Source organism: Dromiciops gliroides, chromosome 4, assembly GCF_019393635.1.
Source record: "Dromiciops gliroides isolate mDroGli1 chromosome 4, mDroGli1.pri, whole genome shotgun sequence".
Classification (NCBI taxonomy): Eukaryota; Metazoa; Chordata; class Mammalia; order Microbiotheria; family Microbiotheriidae; genus Dromiciops; species Dromiciops gliroides.
In genome coordinates this window covers 372,260,165-372,285,797 of record NC_057864.1, presented here as the reverse complement: position 1 = coordinate 372,285,797, position 25,633 = coordinate 372,260,165, and the positions used below count along the sequence as shown (strand labels likewise).

The window sequence follows — 25,633 nt, the reverse complement described above, 5'->3', positions numbered from 1 at the left end:
GGATTTATGGTTTCTGAATTGTTAAATTACATAATATAAGTTGAATGCTTAGTGGCTGGTGGCACTGTTAAATTTTTCTCCCACAGAATACAAAGTGCATGTTTTTTCATGGTTTATTGCATCAGAATATATTTTTTTAGTCCAACTTTTTGACTGAGTTGTTCATGGAATAGCAATTTTGATTTTCATATTGATGGAATACCTACCATGATCACCCCTTTCCCCACTAAAATACCTCACAGTGAGACATCTGTAAGGGAGGTATCAGAATGAAGAGCGTGAATGTTTTATAGATATTGTGTTTTGAAAGCAGGACAATTTTGGTAGGAAAAGAGTGAAGAAAGGAGTTTTTATCCACTACTGAACTGTCACAGTCACTTAAGACCTTTTAACCTGCTTATCACAAACCAACAGGATATAGAATATTGACAAGGGGAAGGAAGATAAATGAAAAAGAGAAGACTGTGTTCTGACTTGGGCAGCAGATGTTCAGGAAACTTGTCCCCAGTAGCAATGATTGCTGTAATGATTATGGCTCCAAGATTACCAAATCTACTTAAATATATGACAAGAATGAAGCAGGAGGCAAGGAAAACTTGTAGCTTCTATACCATATTAAATCTTAATTAACTCTTTTCAGTCATCTTTATGCCAATTTTAGTTGTTTATTTCCAAGATAATTTGTCAGACATCTAAATATATGTGCATTTCTTTAAAAGACTTTTAATTTTAAGATACTTCTTTATTAAAAATATGCAATACCTCCTCTTCTAGTAATGCTTCATGAGTGCCCAGGGCATAAAATTTTCTCCTCAGGCAGTGTAGTAACCAGCCCTGTGCAAATGATGCAATTATATTTCATAAAAGTTGAATATTGGGAGTACCACAAAATGTCAGAGCTGCAAGAGACTTTAGGGATTATTTAGTCCATCTCTTTCATTTTATAAATTAGTAAACTGAGGCTCAGAAGGATTGTGGCTTTCCCAGTGTTATATAGGTAGGAAGTGTCAGAGCTAAGACTTATACCCAGTTCTTTTGACTCCCAAAATACTGTGCTTAATATCTGTGACAAAAGTCACATTGTCTTATTTCCAGGATCAGAGTCTTCATTTCTCCCATGAGGTATCAGACCAGATGTCTAACACCTGGAGAAAGAACCCATTAAGGGTATAAGTTTCCCCCCTTTTTCTCTCATTCTTCCCTCCAGCCTCAGGAGAAAAAAGGTTCTCCCCTCCTTTTAAAAGATAATCCTTCTTTTATCTCATTCCATGTTACTTCCTCCCATTCCCACAATTATCCCTACCCTCTTGTTATCTTTACTCTTTCTGACTGCATAGATTTCTTCCCTTCTACTTTGAAACATGAGCAGATTTAAAAAAACAAAATACAATCAGCTTCACATACCCTTGCTATACCTTCTAAGTGGTGTTGAATCTTACTGTCCAAACATTGTCAAATACAATAAAACGCCTGGCCTTAAACTGCTACTTCTATTTGTTATACATCCATGTGTTCCTTTCTTAATCCTCTATAATATGATTTTTATCACCACTGCTATACTGAAACTTCTTTCTGGAAGATTATCAGTGATCTCCTGATATTGCTGATTCCTACTTTTCCCTTGGATTCTGTCTTGATTTTTTTGTTTTTTTTTCTTCCCCTTTCTTTTTGCCTTTGAATATCTTCCCCCTTCTGCACCTACAGATGTCCATCAAGACCCTGTCCTTGACCCTTTCTCATGTCTTCAACAATCTTTGTGCACAGGAAGATAGAAGCTGAAGTGATTAGGGATATGGGTTCAGTTAGGATTTTTGCCACAGTGGATTTTGATTCTGTATAATGGGGACAAAGGAGACACAAATGATGGAGAGCTACCAGTTGCACAGAGCCAACCACCCTTGCAAGGCCTATGAAGACTCTTTTGGACTTCAATGACTGAAACAGTCTTCTTGTTGATCCTTCTCCTCCAGTGTCTCTGCTATTCATTAGTCCCACAGTTCCCAAATCTGTGCAGTGGCAGTGAACTATGACCCCACAAGGACACTGCAGCATATTTATGGGACAGACTTTTTTTTTTTTTGAAGGAAATGCAGTGATACTTGACTTGTCAGATATTGAATGAACTGCTAGCTTGAGGTACATCAGTTTTAACATTAGAACATGCTCTTTTTCTTTCGGTGATGTACTCAAACTGTTTGAGGTCCATTTCTGTTTACTTATACTTATTGGCTATACCAGTAACTTCTTGGCCTTTCTTGTTTGTGGCATCACATCTTTGCCAAAGTGAGTATTCTGTAGTTGTGATAAAAAGCATGTGAAAAGCAGTGTGGAATAGGAAATGAGAGTGGTAGTATTCAATCTGTCTCCAAGGTTTGAGGAGTTGTGTAGTGCCCAATAGATGTATGTATCCCTTTAATAGGTAACTGTGATTATTAGAAAATGAAATTAAAATATCATTTATTTTTTTCAAGTTATGTGTATTTTTCAAAAGGCTTTAGGTTTTTTGGGACACAAATACTTAAGTTATTTGGACTTAACTACTTAATAAACAGAAATCTTAGGCTTTTTTATTTTGTTTTATTTTTGTGGGCTCAGGACACTGTGAAAAAATTACTGAGACACAAAAGTACCAAGAAGTAAATCAAGAAAGTTTGGGAACCAACCACTTTATCATATTGATATTGTTGTCCCCCTTTCAAAAATGTGTATCAGTTTCCTATTGTCTCCTGCATAGAAGTCCAGATTTTTTTTTCTGCCTGGATTTCAAAACCCGTCATAATGTGGCCCTCTTCTACCACCCTGACTCTTAGTAAAATAAGATAATAGAGCTAGAAGGGATTTTACAGGTAATCCAGTCTAATCCCCTAACTTTATGGATAAGGAAACTGAATCTGAGGGAGGTCAAATGAATGGTTCAGGATCGCACAGCAAGTGGCAGAAATATGGCAAGCCAAATGCCATCTGACTCTGATAATAATCCTTTTGCCAATACACCACGATGCTCCAGTGAGTAAAAAAATTTTAATTTTTCAGTTCTTTTCCCTCCCTTCATATGAATGGAAGATAGCAGAGACTCCATTTTAAATCCAGAATAACAATCTCAGAGCTTGCCCATAATTCAGTCAGGTCAGTCTCTTCTTTTCCCCCTGTATAGTTGGTGCTCAGTCTTATCTGTAGTGTAACAGAAGGAGTTAGTTCCTATTTTTCCACTTTCTGAAATGTTCCCCTTCTTCCCTGACGCCATGTCCTGATCTTTTCACCCCACTCATTTCCTGTCTAAAGGGAAGCTTCCTAGAAACTATCCAGTGTAACACTTAATTCTTCTCAAGTTGTTTTACGTATGTCGCTTTCTTTCTTTCTCCAGCTCTACATTTTAGGCCCTAGGCTGTGTGTGTGTGTGTGTGTGTGTGTAGGAAAGATTCTCAAGAGGGGAAGGTAGTAATGTCTACCATCATCAGGAAAGGCTTTCTGCATAAAGTGGGATTGGACCCAGTGAAACCAGGAATTCTAAGAGATGGATGTGGTGAGGGAGAGCATTCCGGGCCTAGGAGTCAACCAGCACAGACTTGGAAATGGCGTGTAGAGTACCCTGGGTGAAGAATTAGCGAGTACCCCAGTCTGGAGGGATTATAGAGTATGTGGAAGGGAGAAGAATGCAAGGCGGGGATGGGCTAGTTCATAACGAGCTTTACAAAACCATTTTAAAACACTCATTTTTTAAAAGCTACATTTTGTCCATTTTCAATGTTGAGTTGTCTAGTTGTCTCACAATAATCACCTGTGAGAACACAAGGTGTCTTCATGAAATGTAAATCATGTCAAGCCAGTTAAGTTTCCTTCTGTGATAGTGACAGATCACATAGGCGATGATAGAGTTTATCATGATTTTATTAAAGTTTTTTTCCAAGATAAACAATACTTTGATCAGCTATGGGAATATGGTTTTAACTGTAGCTTTGACGGGTAAGATTATCTGAATGGTACCAGAGAGAAAGAGAGCAAATTGAATAGTGTCCCTTTGGTGTGTTCTTCAGTAGTAATTAGGCAAGAGATTACAGGATTATTAGTTTATTCCTGGAAAAAAAAAACATTAAAAATCATAATGACTGAACTTTTGGAAGCTATTTTTTATATAAAACAGGATGAAATTCTTTCTATCTGTAACAATAATCTTAGGAGTAAAATATAACAATAATGATAAACATTTATTTTATACAAAACGCTTTCCTCAAAATAATTCTCTGAATAAACCCAAGCAACTTGTCCAAGTTTACATACTTACATTCAGTAGTGGATACAGAATTTGAACCAGCCTCTCTAGGCCAGTCTCTATTGCTTTTGCCAGAGTCTCCTGCCAACTTTGTGTACTCTTATTATACAATGAAATGCAACAGGAGATCAAACCAAACAACACATTCAAGCTACAGGTGACGAAGAAGGCCAGTCTGAATTAGTTAAAAGATAGAATAATTTTTCGTCTATCAAGCTTTACTACATTAATATAACGAGCTAACTGTGATATATGAAAAGTTCATGTTGACTTTCTGGGTAATTAATAATTTCATTAATTATAGCTAGCCTATAATTAATAAAAGAGTCATTTGGCTTACCTTCATAAATAAAAGATGAGTCTTGGAGGCCTTTGAATGCTTAAAAAGCCTTTGGAAAAGGCAGTGTACCTGAAGGTAGAAATAAACTCTGATTGGTTAACAATCAATGAGTAGGTGGGCAAAAAGTCTTTGGCTCCTCTTGCAAAGAGCATGAACTAATTATGAGACTCAGCCTCCTCCCCCAGTCTGGGCACAAAAAAATTTTGTTTCTTAATCCATTTCTACCCAGACCTTGCTGGTTGGTTTTCCCCTTCATAAGCTCATTCACCCCAAAGTTTAATAGAGGGTTTCAAGGTTAAGCTAGGTCACCCTAAATTCTAATGGAAGGTTCCAAGGTCAGACAGGAGCTTATTTCCTAAGGGCAAAATTAGACTGCTTGGACTGGATTCTGTTTGGAAGGTCTCCTAGCTGGGTGGAGTCCCACCTGAAATGGAAAAGCTTGTACCCTGAGGATTTGGGTAATGTGTCCTTCAGATGCTGGCTAAATAATTCACAAGGTGCTGATTTCTGAATGAGGAAATAGAAAAGGGAAAATCTTCATCTCAATTAATAATTGATTGTTAGTATATATTAATAATGATTTCTCTCATAACTGAAATAATCTGCTTCCCAAACTGTTTCCAGTAGAAGCCCATGAATGTACAGCTGAAAATTTATTTGTAATTCGTCACATCCCATGGATTTTCTGACTGATTTTCTTGTTCCATGCCTTCTAGCATTTTGCTGTCAGATTTATCTTCCTAAAGCAACATTTTCATTGTAGCACTGCTGAGGGGGAAAAAAACCCTTCAATAGATTTGTATTGGTCAGACCCAGACTTTTCAGCCTGACATTCAGATTTCCACCCCCAGTGAACATTGGACCTTTTCTTTCCTTTTCTCAATGCTCCTTTACATTAGTCATGTAATTTGTTTTGATCTCTTCAGATGCTTTCTTCATCCTATTTCCCTATCCCTTTGCTCTGATCTCCTCAGATGCTTTGTTCATCCTACTTCCCTACCTTTATGTCATTTATTTCACATGAAATTATATTCCCATTCTAAATTGTATTTTATACTTCATTTAATGGGTTAAGAACTGATTGCCTCCAAAATTTTTCTCTGAATAACACCATTACACAATGATCTTTCCCTTAAATTGTGTTGGTACTTACACATGGCATTTGTATTCTTAAGATCCCTTGCAATTCTGCAGGGTTCAGTAATTCCTCTTGAATTACATTTTCACACTTCTAACAGCCATCTTGACTTTTCTATGTGGATGTCCATTGTGCATCTCACTCTTAGCATATCTAAAGCTGCAATCATTATGGTCCCTGCTATATGTCCCCATCTCCCAAGCTTCCTGTTTCTCTTACTGCTTCCACTGTCTTCTCAGCAACTCAGGTTTAGAATCTCAGAATCATTCTAAACACTTCCCTTTCACTCATCTTCCCTATCCAATCACTTGCTAAGTCCTATTGAGTCTATTGTCACCTTTCTTATAGTCTTCTCGTTCTCACAAAATCCTCATCATTTTTTGCCTGCACTATTACACTAGTTTTCTTAACTGACCTCCTTGTCTCCCCGGCCTCCCCAACTCTAATATCCTCTATGTAGCTTTCAGCATAATGTTCCTAAAATAAAGGTCTGACATTGTTACTCCACTGCTCAAAAGTCATCAGTGGCACCCTGTTACCTCTAGGATAAAATACAGATTTCTTGTGCTGGCTTTAAAGAATCTGTGTCTAGTCCACAGTCTTTGTTCACATTATTCCCCTTCATGCAACCCCAAGTTCTAACCAAACTGAACTGCTAATTACTCCCTGTTCTAGACATTCCATCTTCCTCATCTGCATTCATATAAGCTCGGGAAATACATACAAAAAGGAAGAGAGTCCCAGGAGGGATGGATGGGTTAGCAAAAAGCAATGGGTCAGAAGTCAGAGCACTCTAGAGATATTATCCTGTATCCCCCTCCTCTTCCCTCCCCTCTCCTCTTCTCTTTTTTCCTCTCCTCTCCATGTGTACATATATATATATATATATATATATATATATATATATATATATATATATATATATATATATATATATATATATATATATATATATATATATATATATATATATATATATATATATATATATATATATATATATATATATATATATAAAACATATAAAATGTTCAAGTACAAAAGCAAGCACTCATTATATACCAGACACTGATTTAAGCACTGGGAATACAAAGAAAAGTAACAATAGGCCGTGCTATCCTGGGGCTCACATTCTCCTGGAAGAGACAGCATACAGATCCATAGCAGGGTGACCTGGACACAATCTCAGAGTGAAGGCACTAGCAGTGAGGAGACTGGAAACACTACCCACAGAAGGTGAGATTTTAGCTGAGTTTTGAGGGAAACCAGGAAAGTCAGGAGGCAGAGATGGTGAATTGTGTAGAGAACAGTGAGGGGGCCAATGGTACTAGATCATGGAGTATGTGGAGGGGAGGAAGATAGAATACTGGAGAGCTAGAAAGGGGCCGGGTCAGGAAGGGCTTTTAAAAGCCAAGCTGAGGACTTCACATCCGACTAATGAGGGACAGCTCAGGACTTGGAGTCAGACCCTTCCTAGCTGTGTGACCTCGCACTTCACTGAACTTCCCTCTCCTCATCTTTAAAATGAGGGGGTTAGATTAGATTTCCTTAAAGCTCCCCCTTCCAGCCACAAATCTGTGATCCTATGATCAACAATAGACATGTTTAGAAACAAAATAATGTACCAACAAAACTATATGTGCCAAAGCAAAGGATCTAAGAAGTTCTTTCGTCATGATTATTCTGTGATTATGCCCAAACATAATTGAGATTGTTTGACATATCTTCATTGTTGTGGTAAATCTAACAAATAATGAGTGGTCTGTTTATTATGTAATATGGTGACTTGTAGCCAGAAAAACCCCCAAACCTTATTAGAGGACATGGACAACTTTCAGGCAGGATGGAGTTCAGCATCATGGGAGACAATGTCTCTTATATGTCCACTTGACTCTGGACTTTCTCACCTCTTCCTGAGATACCTCTGTGCCCATCTCCTCTGATTGGTGAGTCCCTGCCCAGGACGACAATTTCAGGAGCCGCCTAAGCCATCCATCCATGCTCATTTTGTTCTCACTCCACACCGATTTACTGACCTTCTCCCTTGGCACCTTCCCCACTTCCCCACTCTCTTTTATATATGATTTTCCCCCCACTAAAATGTAAGATATTTGAGTATAGAGACTTTCTTCATTTGTTTATTTTTGCTTGTATTTCCAGCACTTAACACAGTCCTAGAACACAATAACCACTTCATAAATACTTTGTCAGTCTAAGTCCAGATCAATAAAATCACAGATTCATTTGCCTATTTGACTTACAGAATTTACGGTTTATTTGTTTAAGATTTTATAATTAACAAGGCTCACTTGATCCTTACAATATCCCTGTGAGGTATGTAGGTTGGGCATTATTATTCTCATTTTACAGATATGGAAATAGTGTCTAAGAGGACAAATGAGTTGACGTTGATCACCGGGCTAGTAAATAGTAGAGTTGGATCTATCGTCCAGTCTAGATCCTCTGATTCCTAGTCAGGTGTTCTTTCCCATCTGTGTTTAGCATCAGTGTTATTTCTGCTAGTACCAAAAATAGAATGCTACAAGGAAAAGAATTTGGAATGGTGAATTCTAAAGCATATAGTGCCACCAGGTTTTAAGGGATAATTTAAGAAACATTTTAGAGTGTCCTTTGAGTACAATTTTAAAAGCACTTTGAGATGTTCTTGAAATACAGACTTTTAAAAACATCTCTAACTCAGATGAAACTAAAGTATAAACCAGAATCATCTAAGCCTAATTTGACTTGCAAGCATGTATGAAAATTAGGATTATATATCTCGAAAGGTTATAAAACTTGTGTAACCAGTAAAAAGGAAAATTATCGTTGTTAGCTTGTCTTGTCTTGATTTAGGCCATTATATTTAGTCACATGGACGATGCCTTTTTTTAAACATGAAAATGAGCTCTCCCAAAGAAGGAATATTTGCATACTTTGCATGGAACTGCTGTGTTCATGAGAAGAAGGCCAAAGCAGCTTTGTTCTAAACTTGGCAAAGTGTCTGGGTGGGTTCTTTTTCATTTTCTTTGTTTTATGAAATCCATAAAGTTTTTATACTCTTAGTTTTACTCAACAGGAGAGCTGTAGCAAACGGCCTTTGACAGACTGTGGTTTCTGCATGAAGCAAGCAGAGAAGTGTGTTGGGAAAAGAGGGTAGATTGGTGTAGGCTATCTTAGCCAACCTTGCTGTTGTTAAATTATTAAGCAATTCCTTTCCACAGCATCTATTTCAAAAATAGATATTGCTTCACTCTATTTAATGAGCATTATTATTTTTCTTCCGCTACGTGGAATCATGAAAATGTATAAGTAGGCTTTTTTGTCCTTCCATCCTTCTCATTTGAAGTTTCTGTAATAAATAACCCTAATCCTGCACCTGAGAGATTGAATTATCTACTCCTTTATCATTGTACTCGTTACTTTATACGCATTTAAATGGGCTTTTAAGTAACATGTCAATAAAGAACAGAAGTATAAAAATGCCTAGAAAGAACATGTAATTGCAGTGTTTATTTTCCAAATAACAGCAGTTGATTGAAAAAGAATGGTAATCTTTCTGCTTCTGTAGAGAAGTATAAGTATATTCTGGTTCACGGTTTTTAGTAGGCTTTTTAGCGTGGGTAATTTTCTGAAGAGGAAGGCTGAAAAGCAGACTTTTTATTTCCCCCAGTGTACACCTGTTCTTTTGCACTTGATTTCAAAACACAATGTTTGACATGTAGGATGAAAAGTTTTCAGGAATACAGAAGTAAAACTCAAAAGTGAGTCTAAAAAGAGAAGTGAATTAAATAATTAAGTAGTAAGTGTGTCATTCTCATTGTAGTTATTGCTATTAAGTTCATTCCTTCTACTCACAAAAATCTAACAAGATTGCTGTCGTCTAACCAGATACTCCTTTTTAGCCTTCTGCTCCAGATTGACCCAGGTCTTTGAAATGTGGCTTTTAAAAAAGTAATACTTTGGGGCAGCTAGCCGGCCCTGGAATCAGGAGGACCTGAGTTCAAATCTGGCCTCAGACACTTGACACTTACTAGTTGTGTGACCCTGGGCAAGTCATTTAACACCAATTGCCTCACCAAAAAAAAAAAAAAGTAATACTTCACTTAGTGAGATTTATTCACATAATTCTCACTTTAGAACTTATAATTCTCGTAAGACTGGAATGCTATCTAATCTTATCTAGTTTCAAAGAATACAAGAAAGCTTTCTAATAATGATTTTTTAAAATATTTTTTTCCTTTAGTTGTACTTTAAATGAGACACCAGTATATCCACATATAACTGAAGATAGTAACAGATTGAGGTTTTAGGTTTTTTGTTTGTTTGTTTGTTTTTAGAAATGATCATGCAAACAAGAAGAATCTTTATTTTTTAAACATCAAAAGGGCACAGATTTCATATTCATGAAGATCTAGTTTCCAGAATTTTATGTTTTTAAAGTTAGTTTTTTATAGTAAGAACTTTGGAAGTAAAGTATATATGTGAAAACTTAACTAAAGGGAATATCAAAACCATCTTATGTACATCAATAAAGGAATGTTTTAGAAGATATTTTCCTTTCATTGAGGTTCATAATATCTAGGGGCCTTGGGGATCATATGATCTATCATCTCCTCTTAGAAAGAAGGAAATTGAGGCACAGTGCTCAAGGATCACACAATAACACATATCAGAGCTGGAATTCCCAACCATTTCTTCTGACTCTAAAGCCAGAATTCTTTCTGTTATGCTAGCTATTCTGCTTATTTGTTTATATTTTTAATAAATGACTGAAAACTGTTCATACCAGTCAATATAAAAAAGAAAGACTACTTTGACAGCTCTCAGTTTATGAGTGACATTGTGGCAATAAGGAGGAATCAATGTAATCTAAAATAGCTAATTAAAAAAATTAAGTAGATCCATTTCAAAATAGATTAAATAGTTCTACAAACTAGTGATGTAGATAATAAATTACTTGATAACTTATGAACAATGAACAGAGTAGATGATCCCCTTAAGGGAAAAGAAAAGCATTCCACTATAGTATATACTTACAAATAAATCAGTTGTTATTAGTGAATTGTTTTAATTTTTCTACAAATAAGCACACTGTTGATATTTTTACATCTTTTTTTCTGTTTGAAACTGCCATAATAGTTTTTTCACAGGATAAAAACATCTATTTCCTCATGAAAACTTAAGTGTTTCACTATTTCATATGTTATTTTTAATGGTATTTTAAGGGAGTTTTGCAAGTGTTACAGAGAATCTATGTAACAAGCAAGGTTATAGGGTATTGTCTATATACATTGCTACATGTGTTTACTATGTAGTTTTTAACATAAGTAAAATTTTTTGGTAAAATCTTGCATGAATGTGAATTTGAATGCTTGTTTTGCTTAATGGCAGACATATTAATTCTCTAAGTTCCAAGCACTCCCTTGATTATTCAAGCAAGCTCATTTATTTTTTCTTGCAATATTGGTCTAACTTAAAATTAACCATTTTGCTTTAACCCTGGAGTTAGCAAGGATCCTGGCTCTGTGAAACAGACTTTGTTTTATTAAGTAGGGAGGCTTTACTTTCGTTTAATTATATTTCCACCACTGCTTTTTACCTCCCTAAGTAAAACTGTGCTTATACTGGTCATTCTATTGCAAGCCATAAGTTATTCATAATTTTGATCTCCACAAACATCTATTCAAAGAGCAGAGAGGTTATTTAATTGATCATTTGAGCTAGTAGCACTTGTCTGACCTTCCTTGAGTCCTACTCTGTGTATTGTACAGTAACTAAATATTTCGTATCCAGTTTTTGCATCAGTAACCCAGGAAATTACACTTTTAGTTTCTGATTTGCCTTTCCTATTACAGGCCAGCTCAAATCTCTTGCTTCCTGCTCCATCATTGTTCTCACCACACTCCAAGTTCAGACTGTCAAACACCATGGGCACTCATCTGATTCCTCAGCATCCTTTTATTACTCAGAGTGGTAAGCCTTTTTCTTATTTTGGTCATTCCTTTTAGTGAATATTTTCATTTATCCTCACTAAAAGAAAAAGACTTATTTTACAGTATCATGCTGATCAAGTTTTAGTTACTACTTTAGTTGATAAAATGAATAGAGTAGATCACTGAATTCTAATGTCCTTTTTTCCTTCCATTTGAAATCATTATTTTAACTACAAATTCTAGGTAACACAGGTACTCTAAAATTATTTTAATTATGTATAATATTTTAACAGAAACAATAAACAAATTATGGATGCATATAAAGTTCATATATTTGAACAGCAATTATTTGACTATATTGCATGCTTTGGAAAAAAAGGCAAAATACTGTTTTACAGAAAGAAGATAAAATCTATGCACGTGTGTCCAGATTGAAACATATTGACAAGTTAGCAAAATATGCAAAAAACGCTAGTTAAGAAAATCTAAACTAATCAGTTGTTAAGTTGATAAATATGTCTTGCAAATTCTTTTTATGTTATTTGAATAAGGCTTTCAAAAGAAAGCAAAGAAAAAAAGGCATCAGGATGAAATATTTGTTTTCAGTATTGTGATTTCACTTATTTTCTGCCTCATCTTTTCTCCTTTGTTAAATGGACCCTTTCACAGAGACCCTTTCAAAAGCTAAAACAATAACATCTGGGAATAATCACGAAATTCGTTTTTTGACACCTTTTTGTCAACTGGTAAATGATAAAGAAAAAACAATATCCCTTCCCTAATGTAATTTTCCTTTCTTAGTCATTAAAGTATTGCCTTGGTAGGAATTACATAAACAGTCACTTTTCTACTGTTGAAGAAAAAATAAATATAGTTTCTAAAATATACACTGCACTGGTTTGGTTCATTTTTAGGATATCTACTCTATCTAAAGTGGTGGGTTTTAAAAGAAAACAATTCTGATACTTTATTCACATTTTTCATATGCCAAATTTTTTTGTTTATTTTTTATAGTATGGGTGAACAATTGGGAGCTTCTAAGGATTGTGAACTTGTCACCTAGTAGGTACTTAGATGATTGATTTTATCATGCTCAAAGTGTATTTTACAAAGACTAATCTGTCAGCAATATACAGAATTCTGTTAAAGACAATAGGAGCTTAAGATACCTAGGAAGCTCTTGTTCAAGTTCAAGTGTAAGGTGATTAGATCCTGGAATAAGGTGGTGGTACTATAAATTTAAAAAAATAAAAAGATTGAGTGTTAGAAAAGATCCAAAATAAGAATCAATAGAATTTGATCATTTATTGGATAAAGAAGAGTAATCAGAGCAAAAAAAAGGGCAGGAGACAGAGAGATTCAGTAGAAAGACCACCAGTTCTGGATTCGGGAGACTTGGGTTTAAATCCCACCTTTGGCTCTTAATACCTGCATGACTTTCAACAAATTACTGAATCTTCCTGGGCTTCAGTTTCATTTGTAAAGTGAGGGAGTTGGAGTAGATGCCTGCTAAGGTCACTTTTAGTTTTAAGTCAGTGATGCTTTGATTTCAAGATTTCAGTCTTGATTGACTCTAGGGGGAAAAAGTAACTTGACAGAAATAGGAAATTCTGGAGGAGAACTCACTTAGCCAGGTTCCCAGATGTCTTATTCCCAAAGCTGTAAGCCATTTTGAAATCTAACTTTTAAGGGTTAACAGAAATGCTAAATGTACCTAAATTTATGGTTTTTACTAGTATCAAATACTTATACTTATGTGATAGCTATTATTTCTTTCAATATTTAAATGGAGTAAAAAATAATATGAAACCCAATAGTTGTATACATAAACACCCCGTCCAGTCATTGTCAATTGAAATTCAGTCCCAGGCTTTATTTATCAATGAATGACCTAATATGATAATATTTGTAAAGCACTAAGCACAGTGCCTGACACATAGTAGGTGCTTAATAGATATTTATTCCCTTCTCCATTTCCTTATTCACATGAGCACATAACCCTCAGAGTGAAAAGTGCTGATAAATCTTAAGTGTGATGCCTTTTCTTGATCCTTTCATCAAACATATCAATGGAACAACGAGAAAAATCAAGATTCATTTAAAATCCCTATAAAATATTATAGGATTCATATCTATTTTATCTTTTGTGAGCTTTCCTATCCCTTCTTAGGTTGAACACTTTCTCCCTAGTTACAGCTGTGAATGGTACCTGATATAATTTTCTCCTGTTGATAGAACCACGAATTGTTCTAATCATTCTTAAAAGTAGTTTGGATTATTCGTGAAAGCAATGTGACCGACATGTGTGTTTGATTCAGATATCTCACTGCTATGTATATACCATAAGGATGCCAAAATAGAGAGGTTCCTTATTGCCAAAATATTCAACATATCACTTATTTGGTTAAAAAAACTAGAAATGAAATAGGTGTTTGCTGATTGGAGAATGACTCAACAAATTGTGGTATAGAAACACCTATACAAAAATGGAAATAGAACAACAAAAAGAGAGACTGAATGCTATGTAATTCTTAATCACACTCGGCCCTGGAGAAGATATAATAACATAATACCTCACTTCTTTCATTGCCAAAGTATGGGAATATGGGGCTAGATATTGTAAATATTGTCATGTAATTGTTGTATTAGTTAGATTTTCTGAAATCTAGCCAATCTTTTTCTTCTTTCTTTTTTATTTTTGTTATATAGAATGACTCACTGGGTTGAACTACTCACAAACTTGGTAAAAAAAAATACAAATAGCACTTTGGAGTCAAGATCTCTTACCTTTGACATAGCTACAATAGAGAGACTAGTGAATAGCTTAGAAAATACCATGGAAATAGCTATTTCTGGCTTTGTGAAGCAGATTTATCATCACCTAACCGTTTGTTGTTCTTTGTCTCTAAAGATTTAGCCAGATTAAGTCATGTCTTAAAACACAGGACTTCCTCTGAAGCACATAAAGCAAAGGAGGGACACAGATACACAAGGAAAACTATCAGCAAAAGGGAGCCCACCAAAGCTTCACTCTTCTCTCCTTCACACTAAGAACTATGGTACTTCGGCATGCACTAACTCAGATGCTAGTCCAAAGATAGAACACCTCCACCCCCCATAACTTCCATAGGTTCTATGCAGTGAACCTTAAAGTGACAGTATCTGAGTCAGCCTTAGAGTAAGAGATTATCTGATGCCCTCATAGACTTTCTGCCCCACAGATCAACTCTCCTCTCTCTGTGATTGTATTAACATTCAGTCCTTTGTTGCTGCCTCTGAACTATTAATGGCAGATTGTCAGAAGAGACATAAGGGAGTAAGAATTGTGCAATTCTCAGACCAGCTCTAAACATAATTTTAATTCTTGGTTCTTTTTTTTTTTTTTTTTTTGCAGGGCAATGGGGGTTAAGTGACTTGCCCAGGGTCACACAGCTAGTAAGTGTCAAGTGTCTGAGGCCGGATTTGAACTCAGGTACTCCTGAATTCAGGGCCGGTGCTTCATCCACTGCGCCACCCAGCCGCCCCCGGTTCTTTTTTTAACATGGAATATTTGTACAATGATGAATGATAGCCTTTTAGAATGCAGTTATCTCCATAAAGTGATAAAACACCAGAGAGAGATTGAGTCAGTCAGTAGGCAAGCATTTATTAAAGTCGCTTCTCTGTGCCAGGTCCTGTGCTAGTACTGGATATAAACTAGTCCTTATCAAGGTTCTTAAAGAATTCACCTCCATTTAGTGGTGACTACATTTCTTTTCCTCTCCCTTTTAAAACCTCTACAATCTAGCTTCTGACCTTATCACTTGGACCCACTGAACTAAAACTGCTCTCCCCAAAAGTTTCCAGTGGTCTCCTATTTACCAAAACAAATGGCTTTTTCTGAGAAGAACTTCAACCTCTTGACCTTTCTGTCGCATTAGATGCCACTGACCACTCTTTCCTCCTGGAGACTCTCTTGTCAGTTTTCATGACACTTTTGAGTCTACACTCTTTTATTTGGGGAATTTCATGAGCTCCGGTAATCTCCATCCTAAGGCACTACTGTCTACACTGGCAACCGGCATTTGATTTTAACGTTTTATGAAGATGAGAAAATAGACACATGGGACAATAGTTACTGATGTATTCTTGATTGCCTTTAATAAAAAATAGTGCTATCATTTTTTCCCATTCTTTTAGAATCTTCTCTACTCAACCTTTTCAGGCTCCTTTTTTATGTTGTTGTTTTCCTTTATGAGAATGTAAGTTCATTGAAGGGAGGAACTATCCACATTGCTTGTATTTGTCAAGTCAACAGATATTTATTGAGAAGCTTACTGTGCTCCATGTACTTGTTCTTTTCTTTTTTTTTCTTTCTTTCTTTTTTTTTTTTGTGGGGCAATGAGGGTTAAGTGACTTGCCCAGGGTCACACAGCTAGTGAGTGTCAAGTGTTTGAGGCCAGATTTGAACTCAGGTCCTCCTGAATCCAGGGCCGGTGCTTTATCCACTGCACCATCTAGCTGCCTCCGTTCCATGCACTTGTGCTAAATGCTGGGAATATGTTCAAATCCAGTCTCAGACACTTGACACTTACTAGCTGTGTAATTCCTGGGCAAGTCACTTAACCCTCATTGCCCTACCAAAAAAAAAAAAAAAAAGCTAGGAATACAAATATGAAGACAGGCAGTATCTGCTCTCAAGGGAACTTAAAATTTCATAGAAAAAGACAACATACAAAAGGAACCTGAAAAGATATTTCAGGGGTGGCAGTGTAAAGTTCCTATAAGGTGGGGAAGGAGACAGAAATTAAGATACCCAACATGGGGCATTATAAAGAGTCTTGGAGAGTTAGAAATACCTCTGGGGAGGAATGAAGATGTGGCTGGCCTGGACCTCTTCCTTCAAATGAAGGTTCTGGGAAGAACCAGCCAATCAGAGAGGCTGCAGGAGTGAGAGGGGAAAGGGTATTTCCAATGTGTGGAATTTAGAGTGGGAGGGAGCTTCCAGCTTGAAAAGATTTTCTCGTAGGTTGTTTTTATCTTCCTCCACTGTAAAACTTCTTCAGCAAGTTTTGTCCTGATAGAATAAAGGACTCCACTAAAGGTTTGTTGGTGTTCTAGCATGGGTACCACAGGTGTTGAGAGAGGCATTTACCATCTTCACCCTTTCCTGTAATGTGTTTCTGGCTATAGAATGAGGCACTGATGGAGAGGTTCATGAGGTGCCTCCTGAATGTCAAGATTCATAGGATAGATATTAGTCTTTTAAGGCCTAAAGGGCTATGACCTCCACATGCCAACAGAAGAAGGTGAGACAGAGCAACTTTTAGATGATCCCTGCAAAGGCTACATTCTCTATAAAGTAGGAAGGTGGGAAAATGATGAAAAATGCATGGAAGAGGAAGAAAATATCCCATGAACTGGGATCCACTTTTTTTCCTGTTTGGGAAAACCAGAGGTACAAGGTGGAAATGATCATAGAGAAGCTCCAGTCTGCTGTTTGATATAAGACACATTTTCCAACATAGGAAGCTTTGTGACCTCAGATGGAGAGAGAGAAAGCTAATCAGAACTAGGAGAATTTGTAATCCCAGTGCTTTACACTGAGCCTGGCACATAGTAAGCTCTTAATAAAGTCTTGCTGACCTTTATTTCTACCTGCAGTTCTCAGTGGATGATCAATCTGGCAGTCACTCCAAAATCTCTGCAAATTCTTTTTCTCTTCTGTGACTTTTCACCATTTTGTGACACAATATAGCTCATAATCTTCTTTCGTTCTCTTTGCATGATATTTTGCAAATAAGTTTGTACTCTAAATTACTGTTGCCTGGCTACTATGTCTTTCACCTCAGCAGGGAGATCAAGTTTTCCCAGCCAGAATGGTCTCTTAACAACTTCACACACACATACACACACACACACACTCTTACACTTTAAACTTCAAAATCATTGGCTGAGCCAATACCTTTACTTTTATCCATTTCCTATTGTTATGAGTTGGTGGCTTTTTAAAATAGTGTTGGAGTTGTTATAATTACATACAGTGTCTTCTCATTTTATCCTTCAACTTTGGTACTGATATGGAGTAAATAAGAAATGATTTATTTCTTCGCTGAAAACTAGTTCCTTTCTGTGAAGTTAGACTTAGTTTCACTCTGATCAGTTTTGTAACCAACAATGTTTCCAGAGCACTGATAATGAAACCTGTGACCTATGTCCTAACACAAAGGTGATGGACTTAGGATGCAGAATGAGACATACCTTTTTTGAACATGGCCATGTTTTGCTTAATTATATATATTTTTGTTAGAAGGATTTTCTTTTTCTTTTCTTTTTTCCTACCGTGAGTTGCAGTATAAGGGAGAGAAAAATAAATACTTGCTAATCAAAAAATATAGTCAGTTTCACTTCATTTTATAAAGCCCTTGAATGCTTGTAATGTACAGAGACTTCTAAATTTTTGTTAAAGAACAGATCTAACATGTACAACCATGAGACTTCTGAGTGGTCCACAAGCCTTTGGCTTCACTGTTTCTTAGTCCTGAACCATATTTTCCAATATAGTTTCTGCCATCATTTTCTGTATGCACCATTATATTGAAGTCACTTTGTATCCAGGTGAATGTTAACTCGTTTTGCAATATCTTGACACTCTCTTCATAGAATTTCAATTCTTCATTCTCCTCAATAGACGCTGCCACATAAGCTGCAATTCTCTTCACATTGGTCTGTTTGCCTTTGTTCTTTGTTGGTGGTGGTGTGTTTTTTTTCTTTGCCAAATGTCCTTTTTATTAAAAAAAAATTATGAACTTGAAAAAGATCAACAAGGAAAACATTTACATATACAAAGAACATTTTTTTAAAGGTTATATTTGAAACTACTTTATTTTGGGACTCTCCAAAACTGTTATTTTAGTACAGGAGGGGAATACACAGAACTGAGAACAGCAATATTAACTTTTTCATGTGTTGCTGTGGCCAAAACATTTAGTACCTAGTGCCTCTATTTCTGGTGACAAACCTTTCTCTTTATAGTCTGGTCCTCAGACAGAATTTCTCACTGTATTCAAAAGCCTTTTAAATTTCATCGAATTCGTCAGAGTTGATGCTTTCCTTATTATATAGCCTTCAAGAATCCAGGGCTTCCATTTCAGTTGTAACATCTTAGTAACATTTGGAGTAATACGTACATGTCTGAAATATGTACAAACAAATATGTTTGTGTAACTACATAATGGGCTCATATTGTATCCTCCTAGAAGGCAAGGATCATGTGTGGTTTTGCGACCATCCTTGTAAGTACCTAATAGTTAACTTTTTTTCTTTATCGTTGAAAACAGAATCATGGGATCAGTAATGGTATTTAAAGCTTATAATAGACCAATCATTTTTGCTTTTAGATCCAAAACACTGTTAGTATTTCTAAGTAGTATTTCTAATAGCGAGGCAAGTTGGCTTGATGAGCAACTTAATGATTTATTAATAAAAATTTATTAATAAAAATTCTATTTTCCAATAAAACACTTTCCAGGAAGTCAGAAAATTAGTGGCAATCCCAAATACCATTCATATATCAAGTGTACTAGAAGATATCCCATATATATTGAGGTCTTGCTACTCTCTCTTCCCAACCCCCCTCCCACATTAAATCTATTCCCAAGACTTGTTAATTCGCCCTTTGTCCCATCTCTTGATTGGGCTCCCTTCTCTCCTCTAACACTGCCACTACACAGGTGCAGGCCCTCGTCCCCTGGTACCTAGACTATCACAACAGCCTGCTGTCTGGTCTGCTGGCTACAAATTCCTCCCCACTTCAGGCCATCCTCACATTAGCTGCCAGAGTGATTTTCCTAAAGCTCAAATCAAACCATATCTCACACACACCCTCAGTGTGTTCGAGTGATTCCCTGTCACCTCAAAAGTCAAATAGAGGGGGCAGCTAGGTGGTACAGTGGATAAAGCACTGGCCTTGAATTCAGGAGGACCTGAGTTCAAATCCAGCCTCAGACACTTGACACTTAATTAGCTGTGTGACTTTGGGCAAGTCACTTAACCCTCATTGCCCTGCAAAAAAAAAAAAAAAAGTCAAATAGAAAATACTGTTTTGTCTTCTTAGACCTCATACCCTTCAGTATTCTCCACAAAAGGAAGCTGAAAAGAGGGAGGGGAAAACTCCGCACAGGGGCATAATGGGAAAGTCCAAAGGTGTCCAAAAATAATCCAGCTGGTAGAAAATTGGGAGAAGATTGTTCTGGAGTCTCTCCTTACATGAAGGTTTTGGAACTCATGGCTCCAGATACCTAACAGATTACACACCACAAATTGTCTATTTGCATTTTTCATTTGACCCCCAAAATAATAAAGACTTTGTGTTATTTGCTTTGTATGCCATTTTGTAGTCCTATAAGACAGCAACAGATTCTAAAGTTTTACTTCAATTTAGGTTAAACTGGACATATAATATGCATTTAATAAGTGCTTATTGAATGATTGACAGAAAGCTGAAGGAACAATTAGATGAAAATGTGAATGCTTCTATGAGTTAATAATGCCAATTTAACCCTTAGAGTGACCTGCTCAACTTTTGTAGCCCTTTCTCAGGGGAAGAAGAGAGAATAAAACACTTTACACGATTGATGGATATAAATACAAATAAAAAGAAACTCCCTGCCATTAAGGAGCTTACAGTCTAATGGGGAGGGGCGGGGGAGAACATACACAAAAGGGAACAGAAGAGAAGGAGGATAGAAACTGGGGATAGGGACATGATTGATAAGTCCAAAGACATCCAAATGCAGTGCGGCTGGTGGAAAATCGGGAGAAAAGTGAAGGTTTGGAAACTTGCGGCTCCAAATATTGAACATCATAGATTATACACCACAAGTTCACTGTTTGGATCTTCCATCTGACCATTCAAACTATAGTTCAGATTTGTCAGGGAAACATTCTGTTTATCGAGGCATTTAATGTTTTCCAGCCAAAGCGTTTGAATCAAGTCTTTTTCTTTGGCAAATTGTTCTTTGTTATTATTAGGTGATTAGCCACAGGAGCTTTTACTCTTTCAAATATTAAATAAGATTGGAAAGACATGGTCAGCTTTTTTTCTATTTTTATACAGTATTGATGAAAAAATTGGACCAATCTTTCAAATTAGTTTTGTCACTCCTTATTTTTTTTTCAGAACTTAGTTTTCTTTTTTTTTAAGTTTATGAAGGTTGAATGAAAAACATGTTGATAGTGTCATGGCTGAAAATGGAACAAGGATAATAATTTTCATTGAAAATGTTCAGATATCCTTATGTAACCTATCTTAGAAGTTAGATTACATCTAGCCTGGAAAACATGATGGTTCTTGTATTTTAAGGGGGAAAAAAACTTTGGCAAAAATGAGAACAATTAGATAGACTCTCAATAAACACAGCTGATAGTGAAAGGGGGTTTCCATTTTAAGTAAAGTAAAACTAACTTCAAAGAACTCAGTCTCATCCTGTCTGAAAAGACTGGCACAACTACCTGGTGTCATTATAAGCCTTCCATTCAATTGGATAGACTTTAAACTATCATTTTAAAAAGAAAATTATATCGAATTATTATGATTCAAAGTGTTATCTTCTGTTGATAAGAAAAAAAGAGAGTAATTCATCATCTAACATTTTCTGCATATTCAAGGAGAGTTGCAAAGTATAATATTCCATAGGTTTAATTGCCTTGGGGATTAATTACCTTTAATTATCTATTTTAATTAATAATCAACTCAAGTTACTATGAAATAGTAATTCTTATGTTTTGTCAGTACCAAGACAATATTAACAAGGATAATGGTTTTATTATATGCTTTTAAAATAATTTTCTTTGTTTTTAAAGGAAGTCAATGGTTAATTATGATTTGTGTAAAAAATGCTAAAAGATACATTACTGAAAAGAGACTCATAGAAAAGATTAATAGAAATAAAATCTATTTTAAGGAACTTTAACAGTGACATGATAGAGAAGAGTAATTTTAAAGGGATAAACTTCAAATAAATTTCACTAACTTGAGTAATCCATCAAACTAAATAGGCTTGTTGTGAAAGTTTAGTTTTACATATAATTTCCAAACTTAAATCTGTTTTTGGCATATAACCAGAAAACATTGAAGTCTTAAGAAAATATAAATCAAGGCAGTGGGCCAAGATCAGAATTGGAAGAAAAAAACACTACATTTTATGACATAGATAGTGAGAGATGGTTTTTGTTTTTTTTTAAATCCTTCTTTTAGGTTCTATACCAGGCTAAAGTTACATGACTTTAAAATATTGAATCCCAGTGACATGTGAAATGCTTTTGGGGGCATTCATGTTGCCAGCCCCCTAATCCCCATAGTTTATAATTTAGCAAAGTATTTGGGGAAAATTGACAGCATTGTAGGACCAGAAGAGCCCAGATTCCACATAAGCACTTCAATAAAAATTCACCAGAAAAAAATAATAAAACCAAACAGAAATCGGTGTAAGATCCTCCTTTGAGCTGGAGTACCCAAAATGAACAACATAGAAAGACTGCCAGAGTCTTGTGGAATCTCAAGGTAATTGGAAGGCAAAACGCCCAAGTAGTACAGACCCAGAATGAGAGAGAGGCCGAGTCAGATTAAAGACCAGACATCCCTAAAGAAATCCACCTCATCCAGAGCCAGGACAGGAGTAGGACACATAAACACCTTGACCAGGTATTAGTGGTACCTAGGCTATTCTGCAATCCAGCAGCCCCCAAAAAGGTGCAGCAGGAGAGAGTAGCAAATAAGTACCCAGGTTCAGAACCACATAGCCTAGTATCCAGCCCCAGACAATGGAGGACTCAGGCAGCCCATGTGCAAACTAAAGCATGAAAAAAGGGAGAGGGTAGCCCCTGGAAAGCAAAGAGTTTGGGATCTTAATGAGAGACCTGTCAACCAACAGTCAGTCAATAAATACGTATTAAGTAGCAACAATGTGCCAAATAATTTGTGCTGCAGATAAAAAGACAGGCAAAGTATAGTCCCTGCTCTCAAGGATCTCACAGTCTAATAGAAGAGACAGCATGAAAACAAATAAGTTCATTCAGCACAATCAGCTACTTCTAGTTGGGGCCCTGTCAGGGTCACAGGCAGGGACAGAGCCAGCTCCAGCTTCAGAACTGTAAAATGAGAAAGAGATAAAGAAGGAACCAAGGCCAAAACATAATCTGAGTCACTAGGAAACTGAGCCAAAACCCAGGAATTCCTGAAGAAGGTGGGCTTTGGTCTTAACTAATATGTCCAAGACCAAGTAGGGCCTACCCACACCATTCCAAGAAGGGAGCAGAGACATTTACAAAATTCTAATGCAGAACCTGAGGCTAGAGTTAGAAGTAACTAGAAGAAAATGATGACTCCAATGAAGAAATACTGTGGACTGAGTGGTAAATGGATCTAAGAGGTGAATGCAGAAAGAGAGAGTAACTCCATGAGTCTAAGTAGAGCATCAGAGAAAAAGAATACCACGTTTTTAAGAGTACCTGGTAGAAATGCAACAAAATATTTTTTAAAGGGGGGGGGGAGATGTTACATGAAATAATAACTAGGGAGGAAAGAATGGCAAAGAGAATGAATACCATAGGACTGCTGGTGCTAAGATAAACCCATGAGTTGAACTCCTTGAAAATTAGAATGAATTAAAGCAGAAAACAAATCCATGAGGCAATAAGAAATGTTAAAATCAAGAGTGGGGGGGGAGAAGAAATTATAGGGAATAAATATAATACAAAAACAACTGACCTAGAAAACAAGTCAAGGGAAAGAAGTCTAAAGGATCATTGGACTACCTGAAAATCATGACCAAGAGAGAGAGAGAGGGAGAGAAAGACAGAGACACAGAAAGAAAGAAATTATTAATGTTTCCCCCAAGTATCTCCTACATAGCTCTCATTTCTTTTCTATTCTTTTCTCTTTTGTTTTTATTTCATTTGTAATAGGATTTGGGGGGGGGGGGCGAAGCAGTTGAGATTAAGTGACTTGCCCAGGGTCACACAGCTAGTAAGTGTCAAGAGTCTGAGGTCAGATTTGAACTTGGGTCCTCCTGAATCCAGTGCTGGTGCTTTATTCACTGCACCACCTAGCTGCCCCTATAATAGGATTTTTAACACTTCAATCATCTCGCCTAGATATCCCAATTGATCTTTTCCATAAGAGTTTGTCTTTAAGGTATTACTTTTAGGTGTTTTGGAATTATTCTTCTTTTCAGGGTTTGGGTCTTGGCATTCTTAGACTCATAATAGGGTTTTATTTTTTTCTTGTTTTTGTTTAGTCATTCTTCTAGGTGTCTGCTCTGGTTAGCCCAGTGTTACTGGCCTAACTCTAGGCTCTGCGTGCAGATTCAGTGTTCCTGGTATTGAGTCCCTACTCCAGTGCCCAAACTGCTGGTCTGGTTCTATGATTTATTCCGTAATCAACTCTAGGTCTCCTCCATCCTGATATAACCCAGAACACTAGGACCCTATTTTGGTGACTTCTTCTTGTTGTCCTGGACATGGGCCTAAGTCTGAGTCTGCACTTTTGACCTTGGAGTGAGAAGTGAGGTTTTGAGTCTGATCAGCCTATAATGGAACCCTGGGCAGAGTCCATGACAGTTGCTGTTCAGTCGTATCTGACTCTTTGTGACCCCATTTGGGGTTTTCTTGGCAAAGATCCTGGAGTGATTTGCCTTTTCCTTCTCCAGCTCATTTTACAGATGAGGAAACTGAAGCAAACAGAGTTAAGTGACTTGCTCAAGGTCACATAGCTAGTAACTGTGAGGCCAGATTTGAACTCAGGAAGATGACTGTAGGCCCAGCACTCTATCCCTCTGGTCTACCTCTGTTCCAAAGTTTCTACCTTGGCCACTTCACTGTAGGTTGAATTTGTGGTTTGGGGCTAGAAAAATGATTCTACCAACACCAAATGTATATTCTTTGATTTCCTAATTACTACTTGTGCTATTATTGTTCTTAGATCATTGTTGAGATAGTTGTACTCCATGGTTTTTCTAGCAGTTCTCAGTTAGAGAATTTTTTCATAGGTAATTTATGGTTTTGGATTTCTCAAATAATGGATTGAGTTCAGTTATTGCCTGTTATGTTCCACTGATTATTTTTTCTATTGTTTTTACCACTTTTTATCACTTTTTTTTTACCAGCACCAAATGTTTTATGATGATTGATGATTTATAATATAGTATGAAATCAGGAAATGCTGCCTCTATAATGTTCATATTATTTCCCTTGATATTCTAGAACTTTTGTTCTTGTAAATGAATTATGCTATTATTTTGTCTAACCCTGTAAAGTATGTTTGGTAGTTTTATTGGTATAGCACTGAATCTGCAAAGAAATTTTTACTGTATTGTCATATTTTTTTTTGCAGGGCAATAAGGGTTAAGTGACTTGCCCAGGGTCACACAGCCAGTAAGTGTCAAGTGTCTGAGCCCGGATTTGAACTCAGGTCCTCCTGAATCCAGGGCCGGTGCTTTATCCACTGCGCTACCTACCTACCCCACTGTATTGTCATTTTTATGACATTGGCATGGTCTAGCCATTGGTCCTGTTAGTGCTGTAGTCCAAGTATAAGGACATTCTTTCTTTTCTTAAAGCACATTTCCAGTTGTGATCATATAGATAAGAATGGCTAAGTGGACAGAGGGCTGACCTCAATGTTAAGAAAACTAGGGTGGGGCAGCTAGGTGGCACAGTGAATAAAATACCGGCCCTGGATTCAGGAGGACCTGAGTTCAAATCTGGGCTCAAACACTTGACACTTACTAGCTGTGTGACCCTGGGCAAGTCACTTAACCCTCATTGCCCTGCCAAAACGAAAAAGAAAAGAAAAGAAAAGAAAACTAGGGTTCAAGTTCAAGCCTCTGACACTTGCTGGTTATGTGACCCTAGGCAAATTATTTAATCTCTCTGTGCCCTCTCTCATAACTATAAATTGGAAGAAAGGTGCT

At 36.6% G+C, this 25,633-nt stretch overlaps 1 protein-coding gene across 1 annotated transcript in view; it reads left to right on the top strand.

The window, feature by feature from the left end:
- The window catches only part of AHI1 (Abelson helper integration site 1), a 238,837-nt gene that overhangs the window by 98,473 nt on the left and 114,731 nt on the right, over window positions 1-25,633 (top strand). Inside the window, exon 19 of the mRNA XM_043999819.1 lies at window positions 11,604-11,721. Within this exon, the coding sequence (XP_043855754.1) occupies window positions 11,604-11,721 (118 nt within the window). The remainder of the gene's footprint in view (window positions 1-11,603; window positions 11,722-25,633) is intronic.